This window comes from Diabrotica virgifera, chromosome 6 (assembly GCF_917563875.1).
Source record: "Diabrotica virgifera virgifera chromosome 6, PGI_DIABVI_V3a".
Classification (NCBI taxonomy): Eukaryota; Metazoa; Arthropoda; class Insecta; order Coleoptera; family Chrysomelidae; genus Diabrotica; species Diabrotica virgifera.
In genome coordinates this window covers 84,378,669-84,394,556 of record NC_065448.1, presented here as the reverse complement: position 1 = coordinate 84,394,556, position 15,888 = coordinate 84,378,669, and the positions used below count along the sequence as shown (strand labels likewise).

Sequence of the window (15,888 nt, the reverse complement as noted above, 5' to 3'; positions counted from 1 at the left end):
AACTCAGAAATAGAATGTGAACTACAAAATGAAAATCAAAAAAACTACTAGTGTTGCCATTAATAAATGTAAAATTAGTACTGAATAGCAATTTTGAGATTTTTGGAATATATGATTCAGGTTCAAATGTCTCATTAATAAATTCAAAATTGTTGAAAATAAATAATGAAAGACTAATTAATCCTAGAGGTACTAATTTAAAAACTATTAATGGCCTTAAAAAAACAAATGGAATGGTCAAATTAAGTATAAAAATTTTTGACGTAGAAAAAGAAACTGAAGTCTTTGTGATTGACAAGGATAATTTTGATTATGATTTTCTAATTGGTTTAGACTGTATAAAAAATTTTTATTTATGTCAAGATGAAAACCTGAAAATAAGTCAAAAATCACCTATACATATAGATACTATTTCCAAGGAAATAGAAAAAACTTTTCAAACAAATGCTAAAATTTCTAAGGAAATTAATGAAGAAATAATATTTGCTTCTAAGGAAACAAATGATAATTCAAAGGTATCTGATATGTCAAATGAAATGGGAAATAAACATTTAATAAATTTTAATGAACACTTTGAAAATCAAATTTTTGAAATTTATGTAAACCATTTAGATTGCTATCAACAATTAAGAATAGATGAATTAATAAATGAAAACAAATCCATATTTGCCAAAGATAAGTATGATGTAGGAACAGTAAAGGATTATGAAGCACACATTGATTTATTAGAAGAAAAATATTGAAGGCCATATAGAAACTCAATTGAGGATAGAAAGGAAATTGAAAAGCAAATTGCAATGCTATTAGACAAAAAGCTAATCGAAGAATCATACAGCCCCTTCGCAGCACCAGTTACAATAGCCTACAAAAGAGAGGAAAATACAAAATCACGATTATGCATTGATTTTAGAGACCTGAATAAAATTGTTGTGCCACAATCACAACCATTTCCTCATATTGAAGATCTAATGCAAAAGACGAGAAACTGCAAATTTTTCTCAACCCTTGATATCAATTCTGCATTTTGGTCAATTCCTATGCGTATTACAGATAGATACAAAACAGGATTTGTTATACAAGAGGGACATTTTCAGTGGACTTGTTTACCATTTGGGCTGAAAACATCCCCGGCTATATTTCAGCGAATAATGTGTAATATAATAAGAAAACACAAACTTGCTGACTGTGCAGTGAGCTACATAGATGACATACTAGTCTTTTCAAAATCATTCTCAGAACATATCAGACATCTAACACAACTATTTACAGCTATCAAAAGTGAAGGATTCAGATTAAAGCTTACAAAATGCACATTTGCTGCGGAATCTGTAAAATACTTGGGTCATATAATACAAAATAATAGTGTACGACCACTGAAGGACAACTTAATTTCAATAAAGGAATTTCCAATACCTAGAGCACAAGAACATGTAAGACAATTTCTAGGAAAGATAAATTTTTACCACAAATATGTGCCAAACATCGCAATAACATTGAACCCATTACACAACCTGTTGAGAAAAGGACAACCATTTATTTGGACTACAGAATGCCAAAATTCGTTTGACAAATTAAAAAACATATTGTTAACTCAACCTGTATTAATATAGACAAGGCGAAAACGGCGGGTTCGAAGGGAAAAATATTCCCATGAGATTTTTTTGTATAATCACATTCGTGAGACATCCCAGAATAAGGTTCAAGAAGTCGCCCATGTGAAAAGTGGGCCAATTTTTTTTTAACAATTTTTTTTTAATCAAATTGCAAGAATCAATATTTTTGGCCTGAACAATTTTTTCTTTAATTTATTGGACCATTCTGGACAAAAAAGGTCTCTTATAATTTTTCTCTAAAGTTGATCGTTTTCGACTTATAAGCAATTTAAAATTGAAAAAAACGAAAAATGGCGATTTTCAAGGCTTAATAACTCGGTTAAAAGTTATTATTATGAAAGATAATATATGACTAAATCAAAGTTTAAAGCCCCCCCTACAAGATCCTGAAGAAATTTTTGTCATTATTTTATTACTAAGCGGTTATTTTTAAGTAATAATAATAAGCGCCATGCACGTGTGCAGGGCTGTAAATGCTGAGTGCGAGAGAGAAGCCATTCCAGCAGTCCAATTTGTGCATCTTATTCGCACTCACATTTACAGCAGCGTCAATACGATATAACCACTCATTGTTATTAATTAAAACTAACAGCTTAGTAGTAAATTAATGACACAGATTTCTTCAGGATGATGTAGCGGCGACTTTAAACTTTGATTTAGTCACTTTCTGACTTTCAAAATACTAATTTTTGACCGAGTTATTAAGTCTTAAAAATGGCCATTTTCGCGTTTTTCAAATTTTAACTTGCTTATAACTCGAAAAAGATCAACTTTAGAGAAAAATTATAAGAGACCTTTTTTGTCCTGAATGGTACAAAAAACCTAAAAAAAATAGTCCGGGCCAAGAATATTGATTTTTGCAATTTGATTAAAAAAAAATTGTTAAAAAAAAATTGGCCCACTTTTCTCGTGGGCGACTTCTTGAACCTTATTCTGGGATGTCTCACGAATGTGATTATGAAAAAATATCTCATGGGAATATTTTTCCCAACGAACCCGCCGTTTCCGCCTTGTCTATAACTATATTTGATCCAAATCTACCAATACATATTTATACTGATGCCAGCTTATTGGGAGTAGCAGGGGTATTAAAACAACCACAGGAAAACAAAGAAGAAAAACCAGTGGCTTATTTTTCAAAAAAAATAAATGAAGTTCAAAAAAGAAAAAAGACCATATACTTGGAGTGTTTGGTCATTAAAGAATGTGTTAGGTATTGGCAACATTACTTAATTGGTAAGAAATTTACTGTTTTTTCTGATCATAAACCATTAGAAAATATGAATACAAAATCTAGGACTGATGAGGAACTAGGAGATCTAACATATTATTTATCACAATATGATTTTGATGTTAAATATTGTCCTGGGAAACATAACTTAGAAGCTGATTGCCTTAGCAGAAATCCTGTCCTAGGCCCAGATGAAAATACTGAGGAACAGTTAAAAATTGTAAATTCAATAACTATCCAAGATATACTGGAAGATCAAGAAAAAGATAGAGACATACAGGAAAATAAGTATAAATTAATAAATAAACATAATGTTTATTACAAAAATATAAAAGGAAGAGAAAAAATCCTTTTGACTGAAGACTTTAGTAGAGAATTTTTAAAAAACGTTCATAGAAACTTGTGTCACATAGGAGTGAAACAAATGCATAATATGATTGGAACATATTATACAGCAAAAAACTTAACAAAAAACATTAGAGAAACCTGCCAAAAATGCTCAGTATGCATTAGAAATAAATCAAGGGGATTAGAAAAATTCGGATTAATGTCACATTTGGGACCAGCCACAAAGCCTTTCAGCATTGTCAGTATAGACACAGTATGAGGTTTCGGAGGTTCCCGTTCTACAAAAAAATATTTACATATTCTAGTAGACCACTTCACACGATATGCATATATATTGACATCGAAAACTCAAACTGCAAATGATTTCATTAAACTTGTAAATAGTATACCAGAAAATGATCAAATCGAAATGATTCTATCAGACCAATATCCAGGAATAAATTCAAATGAATTTAAAAAGTTTTTAGAGAAAAAGTTTACGAAACTAATATTCACTGCTGCTAACTCTCCTTTTTCTAATGGTCTCAATGAGAGACTAAATCAAACCCTGGTTAATAAAATTAGGTGTAGAATTAACGAGACAAAAGAAAAAAAAAAGCATGGACAACAATAGCACAAGAGTGTGTGGCCAAATACAATGATACCGAACATACTGTAACTGGTTTCTCACCATCATATTTAATGTATGGCAAAAAAGTAACAACACTGCCATCTGAACTGAAAGAAGTAGATTCACAAAAAGATTGGATAAGAAACAAAAATCTTGCTTTGGAAAGAACGAAAAGATCTCACAAATATAATAAACAAATTTATGACAAGAACCGTAAACATGTAGACTTCAACATAGGTGATTTGGTGTTTGTCGAAAATGGAAACAGGTTAAACCGAAAAAAATTGGACGAATTAAAAATGGGACCATATGAAATAACAGAAAAACTATCAAATTCCATTTATAGAGTAAATATGAGTCGGAAGAAGTCAGACTCTAATCTATTCCATATCTCGAAGCTGGTTCCATTCCCTATACAGGAAGAAGGTCAAGATGAAGATGGTAACGAAAATATTTGAATATTTTCACCTTTGGGAAGGGTGATGTAATGAAACTACATATACTTTCATCATTTTAATATTGCTGTGCTCCAAGGCGTTATCTCAAATTGGAACGCAGTCAGCCAACGTTAGAAATTCGGAACACACCCTGGCCTGCCGAGTTGTCACCAGCTGTGGAGAGATTTGATTGACAGACGTCGTCATTTATGAAATGTCAAGCATTTATGAAACTTTTATTTTCACTTATTTGTAGAAATAATCATAGATTGGGAATATTGACATTAAATGTCGTTTCTTTATTCTAGGTAAATATTTCCAAAACACGTTTTTTCACTTTCTTCTATCTCTGCTCTCAATTTGATCTTTGATATTATCACTCATGGTGAATGATTGAATGATATACAGTGGTGTAAAATAACCAATAAAAACGATGCAAAACAATCAACAGTTGCACACACTAGTTTTCTACCAACCGGCCGCCTTCGTCATTAACACTACCCCGAATAAGCCGTAGTACTTCTCTCTTCTCGCCACAATTTTAACTGGTATTGGTATTCACTAGTAATTCCAGAAAAAACTATTTGGAACTAGTATAAACTACTCTAAATGAAATCCGTTTCTATACAAAATTTACAATCAAGATGCAGTAGAAATAGACAAACCAAGACACGTTAAATGCTACTAGGAGCAGTCTAGAATCATAATTTACGATGTATAAACTTTGGAAATCATGATTTGGGATTTACAATATATTATATACATTGTAAATTATGATTTGGGAGTGCTCCTAGTGGCATTTTAACGTGTCTTGGTTTGTTTATTTCTTCTACTGCATCCTGATTGTAAATGTAGTATAGTTTTAACTGGATGTAGCAGTCAAATCTAGTTTTGAATAGTTAAAACTAGAATTGTCTAAAGCGCATAGTTAAAACTAGTTTTCCTAGTAAATTCGGGTTTTAACTGAAATCGGGTTTTAACGGTAACATAAATATGTTACCAATACAAAGTACACAAACAATCATACCTAAGGACATTAATTAGTGTGGTCTGCGGACAAAAGCAGACAAGTTTAGATTACAGAATAATAAGTCTAACTTAGTTAATGTTAACTAAAACCTGACTCAGGAACTTGCTATAAGTTTGGAAAAGGTCAATGTTAAGGTGCTGCTTTGCTAGTCTGGCAGTTCTAGTAAGGAAGTTGTTAAGACCATAGTTAGTACGGTGGATTGGGTAATGGAAACTAACTGTAGCCCTGGTTGTTCTTAGTGGGACATGAATATTAATTTTTTGAAGAAGCTCTGGAGTTCCAATTTTTCCATGTAAGATGTTGTAGAAAGTGATGCGATCCCTTCTCTTATGACGAGCAGTGATTGGTGCCATATTTAGGATATTAAGAATATCTGCATCATTGTAGTTGTCCAAGATATTACGTTTATATGCAATTTGCTTTAAAAATTTATGTTCAACTAACTGAAGAGCATTAGTATGTACTCCATAAAAAGGAGACCATGCACAGGAGGCATACTCAAGATGGGGACGGACCAAGTCACAGTAGAGGGTTTTAAAGCTGTAATATTTATTATTTGTGAAGTCCTGGGTGTATCTTCTAATAAAACCAAGCATCTGGAAAACCTTATGAACAATATTCTCCAGATGACGAGAAAGTTGTAAGTTTGTATCAAGGGTGACCCCCCAAGTCTTTAAAAAGGGAATATTGGTCACTGTATAGTGACCAATATTGTAGTCAAAAACACTAGTATTTCTGGAACAGGAAAAAGTCATAGTTTTACATTTAGTTGGATTAAATTCCATGCCATTTCTTTTACGCCACTCTAGCAAGTTATTTAAATCGTACTGTAGTTTTTCACAATCCTCTGGGGATTGAATCACACAGAGGAAGTTTATGAAAATATTAAACAAGAGTTAAACACTCCTGATGGAACTTGGATAATTTTAGAAAGAAAAGTGTCAATTTTCAACCATCAGTCTACGATCAGATAAGTAGCTTTGGAACCATGACAATAAAGGCTCATCAATCCCAATCCGTTTTAACTTATGCAACAAAATATTGTGTGGCACCCTGTCGAATACCTTGGAGAAGTCATTGTATATTGTATCTACTTGATACCCCTTCTCCAAGGCATCCAGCAAGAAGTCCACCTGACTAAGAAGATTTAATTCTGTATATTTTCGTGGTCTAAACCCAAACTGTTGCTGGACTAGTAGAGGTTCAAATAGAGGGGTTAGAATGTCACATACCAGACTTTCAAATACCTTGGGGATTGCACTGACTATACTGAAGGGACGAAAGTTTGTTACACAGGTTTTATCACCGGATTTAAAGATGGGCTTTAGAAAGCTCTCTTTCCAGTAGTCAGGGAAGATTCCAGTTTGGAGGGAAAGCTTGAAAATGTGGTACAAAGGTCTTGAAAGAATAAAGGAGCATTTTTTTAGGAATAAAGTAGGTAGCCCATCTGGTCCAGGCCCTTTGTTAACATCCAAAGAAGAGAGTTTACTAAATATATCTGATATGTTAATATCAAGGTGTGGAATATGGTTATTGGATGTGGATATTTCATGAGTGAGTATACTGTTAACATTATCATGTGAGTATACTGTCAAAAAATAATCAGCAAATATGTTCGATAATTCCTCCCCAGAACAACTAGTCTTATCCAAATATTTAAGTGTATTTGGAAAAGAAATGCCTTTCCTTTTATTGTTAACAAATGACCAAATTTCTTTTATGTTAAAGCATTCCTGCGTCAGATTTTTTCATAGTTGTTTCAACCTAGAAAACTCCCGATAGTCATCAGATGACTGTGTTTGTTTATACCTTTTGTGCAATTTTTTCTTTTGAATAATACAATTTTTTAGTTCAACTGAAAACCATACCGGGAATTTTCTGCTTGAAAATTTCTTTAAAGGAACAAATATATCTACTGCAATAAAGATAATTTCATAAAAAATGTTTAACATTGTTTCAAGAGGCTTACTTAAAAGTAAAAAGTCCCAGTTAAACTAATTCAGAAACATTATAATATCTTGAAAATTTGCAGAGTTAAAATGTCTATAGAATCCATTAAACTCGAGACCATCTTCACCCTCTACAACACCAATATTTAACTTAATACATAGTGGTGGGTGAACAACTGGAGGAACCAAAAAATAGTCTGCTTGTTTGCCGTCAGTAGAGGAATCCTGTGTTAATACCAGATCCAGACTGTTGTGTGAGGTTAAGTATGAGTTAAGTTAGAATAAGTTGTGGAAATTACATGTGTTTGACATACCTTGTACACATGACACTTCTTGAGGACGTGGACCAACTGTAGTCACTGTTGAACTAAGGCTGCCAGTTTGTCATATACCATTTGGCAAGTTGAAATCAACCATAATATGCTAGAATTAGGCATTTGAAGATCGAGTGAATCTAATGTTTCAGTAAAAGTGATGTATGAATGTGCTGATGAATTTGGAGGAATGTATACTGCTCCCAAGATAATATTCGATTTAACAGATCCAACTGTGACAAATACATGTTCAATCCTATCAGGAACTAGGAGATGTTTACTAGGTATTGATTTACGTACAGCAATTAAGACACCCCCTCCTCTCTTAAAGGCACTGGTGTGAAGTAGAACGATCCTGGCGATATATGTTAAAATCTGTGAAGCCAAGTTCTGCGTCAAATATGCCACTGTGCAACCATGTTTCTGTCAATACAATTTGGTCATATTGACAAGCTGGCGAGTTATTTTGAAGTACATTCAATTAAGTTCGTAAGCCTTGGGTGTTCTGGTAATATACTAAAAAGCTTTTTGTAGAATTTGGGCTGCTTAGTCCTTTTTGGAAAATTTTCGTAATAAATATTGCGTTCGTTTAAATTGACACGGACTAAAAGTTTTTTGGAAGAATTTTTGGAATATTGTTTACATATCTTATGATTAAGTTATTCTCACCTTGATCTTGGCGTAGTTTAAGTTTTGCTTTGAGATCTTGATATTGTTTTACCTGCACAGGAGTTTGGTCCACATTGACGAAAATCTTCTTGTCCTTATTTATATTCTTTCTATTCTTAATAATAGCTAGTACACCATGGGTATTCGATAAGATTACTTTCAATGGCCGCTTTTCATTTCTATTATTTTTCTTTCCCATTCTGATTGCCTTTATAATTGGAATTTTTTCATCTGAAACTTGCTTGAAAATTTCTTGGAGGGATATCATCAACCGCATTGCTGTTCTCGGGTAAATTAAAATCATTATATTTATCAATCTAATTTGCCGCTCATTCAATTCACTAATTATTTCGTCAGTATTTAATTTTTGAGTCTGTATAAACTCATTACGAAGCTCATTAAATTGTAATTGTATATCATTCACTTTTTTAATAAGTTTTGGAACATATAGTAACCCTTAAGTACTGACAATCGTTGCAAAAAAATTTCAAAGAACGCTGCTTTTTTAGCTCCATTACTTTTAATTCTGTTGGAGAAAGGTCACTACACTTACGATGAATAAACCTGCTACAGCTATCACAACTTATAGAATTTTTTTCTTCACAATCCATTATTAAATCATATTTATAACAATTATTCATGTTTGGAAATATAAATATCAGACTGGTTCTTGATTATCTTGTTGGTATTTTGTAATACTCTTTAATGACTATTAATTTAATTTTATTGAAAACTAGATGAATTATTCAAATTTTTGAGAATATGCTAAGAGATTTTAATTACTACAATACATCATTGAATAGGCTGCTTTTTGAGCTGCATGTAGATACCAAATAACACAATAAATTATGCTTAAAAACTACATAAAATGTCACTTTTCAGAGAAACAAAAAATAACGATGTGTTCAGTTTGAAGTCATTTTGATACTTTTACAACTTTAACAAAATGACAACTATAAATTTCAAATACAACTGTTCTATAAACTATTAAGTTTCTATGTTTACATTTATACATTTTCTGAAGTTCTAGATGTCTCTAGACATAAAAATAAACAGTACAAGTGAAGGGTCCAGGACTGTATTAGCTCAATGTACCCATGTGTCTAGTAGTGTGCTGGTTACGGTATAAAAAGTTTTGAAATTAATTTATCAGACTGGCTATCTGCTACCCAATTTTTGTTGGACAGTGCTATATTGGAATAAAGGACCCTCCAATATATTACTAAATATGTTGTATTGTATCTATTATATTATATGTTATTCTTGTTCGAAATTTTGTAATCGTCAAACATAACCTGGCATAATTAACATATTTACATTGTTGGACTAATAATGAAACAAGGCTGTAAATTTGTCGGACAAGAGATCGACAATATACAGTAATTAATTATAAGTATTTTAAAAAACTGTACCGTGCTAGAGTGACATCTTTTATGTGTAGGACTCGACGAACGCGCCCTCTTTTGTGTCCAACAAAAATAATTTATTTTATTTTAACATATACTCTTTTGATTAAAATTAAAAATTATAGTTTTATAATAACAAAAAACTGAAACTTGCTAGAGCTACAGGTTTAGGAGTGGGGCGTGCAGAAACGCGTCCAACCTGCACTCTGAAATTTACCAGAAAGTGGTAGACTCGCTCAAATGAAGCAGTTAAAAACAATTTTTAGAATTTTGTAATAATTTAAACAAAAGGACGGTGTACTGTGGACTAACATAATATCACGTCAAAAACAAGAACTTCAGGCATAAAAGTTATTGTAGTATAGTTTGTATAAACCCAAACTGCCCAAACTACATGCAGGTAGTTTGGGTTTATCTTTTTTGTTTTTTGGTTACTGTTTATTGGAAGTTCCCACCTCAAGAAATTTCTGATTTAAACAAACTTACTCAAAAGAATTATTCACTAATTTAATGTCTGACTGGTATATTATTTGACAAATAATGACATGATTTCGAAGTCAGTTAATTATGATACAATGCCCTAGGGCATTAAATTTAAATAACTAGTTAAATACTGTCAAGTTGACAAACAACAACCTATGATCCGTTCACAATTTCTTGAGAGCTCACTACAAGTTGGACCCTCATTAGACAACTGAAACACAGAGAGGATAAGTAATATGCCATAATAACAAAAGGCAACCTAAAACTCGCAGTTTAAGATGTTTTCGACTAATCCACCTTGTATCTGAAGGAATACAATAGAGTTGTAAAGCTGATAATCCGATTTTGGGTAAAAATTACCAACCAGTGTCATAGAGTATATGATTAAGGGTCGATTTCTCATACCTGCGTTAATCTATGGTTCAGTTAAACCGGGTTCACGGGTGATCTCCGGTTCTGTTTGGAATGCATTTCTCATTGCGCGTTCATGTCAGTGCTCGTTCTACAGCTTTCGAGAAATGCCAATAGATGGCAAAAGGTAAAAAACTGTCGCCATTTTGAACTACCTTTTTTATGCTGTTTTTGAATAAAGTTAAATTTAAGTATTTATAATCAAATAGTCATTTTAATAATTGTAAATAAATATTATAAAAACAAAAATAATGTTATCGTTTATCGTTTGGCTTAATATAATAAAATAGGATATATTTATATTAGGACAGCGTTTCGTGTTAATACAACGCATGCGTAGTCCATGAAATCATCTGAACTGAGTTCTGAAATCTTTGAACGGCCGAATTCCACCGTTCAAGCATCGGTTAAGTTTAAACTGCCATCGGTTGAACGTGCGAATTGAGAAAGACGATTTTTACTTTAAACTGACGTTTACTAGAAGTTCAGGTTAAACTGGAGTTGAACTCGATATGAGAAATTGGCCCTAAGACATTTATTTGAACTAAACAAATAATATATTAATATTTTTAAACTGTATTTAATGTAAATTGTATTTTTGTTTTAATAAAATTTCTTTATTTTATTCAAAAATAAAAAGTTACTTGCAATTTGTAAAAGATACATTTATTTAATTATTACCATAGAGGTAGGTATACATTAACATAGAGTGAGCCTACGCTCCGCGCTTCCTGACAAGATCTCATGGACTGGTTTGGTGCTATCTCTTATCTTATACAATAAGATATATCTCTTATAAGCACGGAAAGGGAGTATAAGCACGGAAAGGGAGGACTGCCGTCGCAGCTTTACTATCCGTAAAAGTGAAACAGCAATGAGCCAAATAAAAAAGATGGTGTTGTCACTTCGCTCTGAATGACAATATGTCTATGATAATATATATAAGTCTATGATTAATACCCATTTTTAAATTATACAAATTACGATTACAAAACTAGTCAAATTTAAAATAAACAAAATCATCTTAGAATCTGAGTCGTCTTGCAGGTTAATAATTAGCGGGTGTGTGTTTCTACTCTCTACCGTCGTTCAATTGGATTTAATTCGCAGTGGTAGGGTGGAAGTCTAAGAACTATGATGTTTCGCCTTTTCGCCATTTTGTCAACTACATATTTCTTGTACTAAGATTTGTGGTGCCGGGCAATTTTTAAAGTTCTGCTTTAACCATTCCATCTTCTTAAGGCAGATACTTATACCGCAGCCAGTCAAGGATATCCTGTTCCTTCCACGCAGTTGTTGGAAGTCTTTCTAGTAGTCGTGAATGATAAGGTGCATTATCTAATACTTACTATAATTGAATTTGGTGCTATATGTTCAATCATCTGCTCAAAATACTCTTCGAAAACAACAGTTGTCATTTCCTCGCGATAGTCTTTTGTGCTTTTGGATTGAAATTTCAACAAACCATGCTTAACAAATCCTTTTTCACTGCTAATGTGAGAAACTATTAATCTATTATCTTTACCAGAAGGCGGGGAAATACCAGTAGACCAACCTTCCATAAAGGCTTGCCTGGAGCTTGATATATTTTTATCTGACCACATTTTTGTTAGACTATGACCTGAGTTTCACTTGGCAACGTGGCATTGGAACGCAAATAAAGGCTCCCCCAAACCAACGCGGAAAATTCGCATTACCTGCGGAATTCCGTACCGCATACGATTCGCATTGAATTGTTTCCACTGTGGTAAGTATACAAGTTCAGACAAGTACGATTTTCGTCGTTCGGGCATGCGTTTTGTCTGCGTATTTATTCGTCCGGAATCTTAGTTCGCACTCGACAGCGTTTTTATCAGTTTCGCATGTGAAAAAATTGAAAATGGAGAGAATTATTGAGTTGGTTCGAAAGTATCCTATTCTCTATGACCTTTCTCATGAAGATTATAAAAATGTAAGGAAAAAGGACAAGATTTGGACTAGAGTAGGAGAAGAAATAGGCGAAAATGGTGAGTAGTTTTACGATTTGTATTGGTTTATTTTTCTACATCTAAGACTAAAGAAAAGCAGAGGCCTAAACAATACTATATTTACTGCAAGAAGAGTCCATTATTTTCATCGTGAACAATTTATTCATAGTCCTGAATTAAAATACGTGGCAAATTTTTCTCGAACAGAAAATGCCAGTCTTGCAGCTCTCCTTGGGTCATTGTCCAAATTTTGAAATGCTCCAAGTTCAGGCTCTGGTGGATCTAAAAGTTCTATGAATCTATCATCACATTTTTTTGTCCTTAGAAAATTATGCAAAATACATGCAGTTTTCACAATGAGAATACTAGTATCAATTTTTGTTTCCATTGGTCTGTAGAATATACGCCATTTTTGTGCCAATATTCCGAAAGCGTTTTCTACTACTCTTCTCGCTTTACAGAGCCTCACATTATAATTTTCCTTGAAAATATCTGTTCTGCTTTGACTGTATGGAAAGGGCCTCAACAAGTATGGTTTTAGTGCAAAGGCTTCGTCTCCAATTAAGACATGGGGGGAAAGTTCATTCTGGCCTGGGAGATTTTTCGGCTCAGGTACACCCATCTGATTTGTTTCAAATCTTCTTCCCATGTTGGAAGCTTCGAATATTCCACCGTCGCTGTTTTTACCAAAACCGCCAATATCAACTGAAATGAATCTATAATCTGGGCCAACAATAGCCATTAATACTGTAGAAAACTTATTCAAATAACACCAATAATTAGATCCTGTTTTGTCTGGACACTTGATAGTAACATGCTTGCCATCGATGCTACCAATACAATTTGGGAATCGCCAGGTATTTCTAAAACCTTCTTCAGATTTTTTCCATATTTCTGTAGTTGGTTCGGGCAAGTAAATATGTTGCAAATTTCTACATAAAGCTTCACAAACTTCTACAACTATGGCACTTACAGTCGAAAACCCGACTCTAAAACTATGGTCTATTGTATAAAATGTATCTCCGGTAGCCAGATACCTAAAAAAGAGTATTTTGTTTCAGGGGATGAGATTAAAAAAAAATGGAGGAATCTGCGCAATACGTACGCTAAGTACATAAGAACTAATAAAACTAGAACTGGACAAGCGGCAAGCGATAAAAAAAAATGGATATGGGCAGATCATATGGAATCGTTCAAACCGTTCCTAAATTTTGCTAAGACTGCATCCAATGTCACAGATGTTGATACACAAGAATCTGAAGCATTCCCAAATATAGAATCACCCGAAAATATATTAACGGATGAAAATTCCGCAGTACAGAAACCAACGTGTAGTAAAAATCTACTAACAACTCAGACAGATGATTCCCAGAATAAGATTCAACCCTCCTCATCTAAACCTACTCGAAATGAAGCTCCTAGGGTTACTCTTTCAAATGAAACTCCTTCTACAGGCAGAACAGAAAACGCAATTCTGAGCCATCCACATCTGTGAAAGATATGATCAGTTATTTTGAGAGCAAAAAGAGAGTAGTGCATGATGCTACCGATCAACTGTTTTTGGCTCATGCTTCTACGGTAAAATCTTTCTCTCCTAGAAGGCAAATTGAAACAAAAATGAAGATTGCGCAAGTTATCATGGAGCAGGAGTTGCTTCAATTGGAGGAAAGTTCTTTGAATAGCCATCAATCTAGAGCTGAAAGTACAGACACCTATCAAAACCCCTCTTCCGTCGGAAGTATTTCGGTTGTATCCCTACCTTCACCAAATGACACTGCATTACCTAAACAATCGAATACTTCTGGGTTCTATGAAGTGAATTGTGAAAATAATTATATTACACTACACAACTTGGCGCAGAGTTGCAACCAAGCAGCTTCTCATAATCCATCAGTTTCCAACTATGTCAATTCCTTTGACCCTTACAATATATAAAGTATATTTTAGAGTTATTTTGATCCTTATTCTCTTTTACTGTAGTAAATTCATGATATAAATAATGCCTGCAGTTTTTTTTTTCATTTTCTTACCTTAATGTTATGGCCAACCGTTCTTCGGGAGAAATAGCTTCTCGGTAATTCGTGTCTGATTTTCTAATATCATTTTCTACAAGGTGCAACAGTTCATCGAAACAATCTATTGTCATTCTAAAATAAATGTAGCATCTTTTATCGTCTTTTCGTAATTGAGGCATCAGCGTGTGATATTCCCCACATTTCAGTCTTTCTAGATTGATATCATGAACCCATTTTCTTCTTTTCCTAAGATTAAATTCATAATATAGTCCATATTGTTGTTTTAGGATAACTATAGATAATAATTTTACCTTGAATTGTCGTCCTCCATCGCTAACATTACAAGAGCTTCTTCTTCATCTGATGATGTATACATTTTTGTGAAGAATTGAGATCACTGAGTAGTATTCTTTGTTTTTCGTTGTCACCAACTCTTCTCAATACTAGACACATACGAGTATGACGCGAATATATTCGCTTCAATATGAAGTTCTTTACGAATTCCGTCAGGAATTCGACTGCGAACTTTCCGTCACGAATCCGCTGCGAATAATTCGCGTTGGTTTGGGGGAGCCTTAAAATGTTTAAATTTACTCCTGCATTTTCCCCGAATATCGCGTGATGTAGTGAAATTTAAATACAAAGCAAGTGCGAAACGTAAATTATAAAAGTGAAGACGTTCTATTGGGACAAAGAAAGTGGAAATAGACAAACATAAACAGAACAGCGTTTTTTATAAGGTAACTATTGTGGTTGATAAATAATAAACATTGGAACACTACAAAAAGCTAAGAGGTCAAGCAGATAAGAAAACCAGTATACCAGAGGCGAAGTTCTGCTTGAATTTTAAGCAGTGTTGCCGGATTTAAAATAAAAAGAACAATCTACAGAAAATAAAAATAAGAATACTTTCGAAAAATAAGAATATTTTTGGTGCGTGGATAAGTGGACACACCTCCGCGTGGTTGAAACGGGTGTGGCTCATTTTACGCTACGTAACAAAATAGTAAAATTCTAATCTCTGAGATTGGATAAAAGCAAAGTCTTACGAACCGTCGAAGTGAGAAAGATTCTAACGCTAGCCTAGAGATTTAGAAAAATAATCCATAGTCGAAAAAAGATGGAGGAAATGATGAAAAAGATGAGCGAAAAATTAGATTGTATGGATAATAGAGGCATAAGAATAGAACAAAAACTAAATGAAGTGCAAAATGATTTACAGCTCATGAAACTGGAAATCGCAGAATTAAAAGCTGAAAATATAGCATTAAAATCAGAAAATAAAGTACACGAAAAAAGAATAGAAGATCTAGAAAGACAGGTAAGAAAGAAAAATATTATAGTATACGGTATAACAGAGAAAGAAGGTGAACAAGAAAATGATATGATAAAAAGTATACAAAAT

At 33.2% G+C, this 15,888-nt stretch overlaps 1 protein-coding gene across 1 annotated transcript; it reads right to left on the bottom strand.

Annotated features, from left to right (window-relative positions):
* Positions 1 to 12,505: 12,505 nt before the first annotated feature.
* LOC126886512 (uncharacterized) lies at positions 12,506 to 15,231 on the bottom strand. The gene is made up of 3 exons (XM_050653489.1): positions 14,795 to 15,231; positions 14,499 to 14,729; positions 12,506 to 13,505 (listed from the first exon to the last, which is right to left on the bottom strand). The coding sequence occupies exons 1-3, from the start codon at positions 14,857 to 14,859 to the stop codon at positions 12,632 to 12,634; spliced, it is 1,170 nt and encodes a 389-aa protein (XP_050509446.1). The 5' UTR covers positions 14,860 to 15,231; the 3' UTR covers positions 12,506 to 12,631.
* Between the last annotated feature and the right edge of the window lie 657 nt (positions 15,232 to 15,888).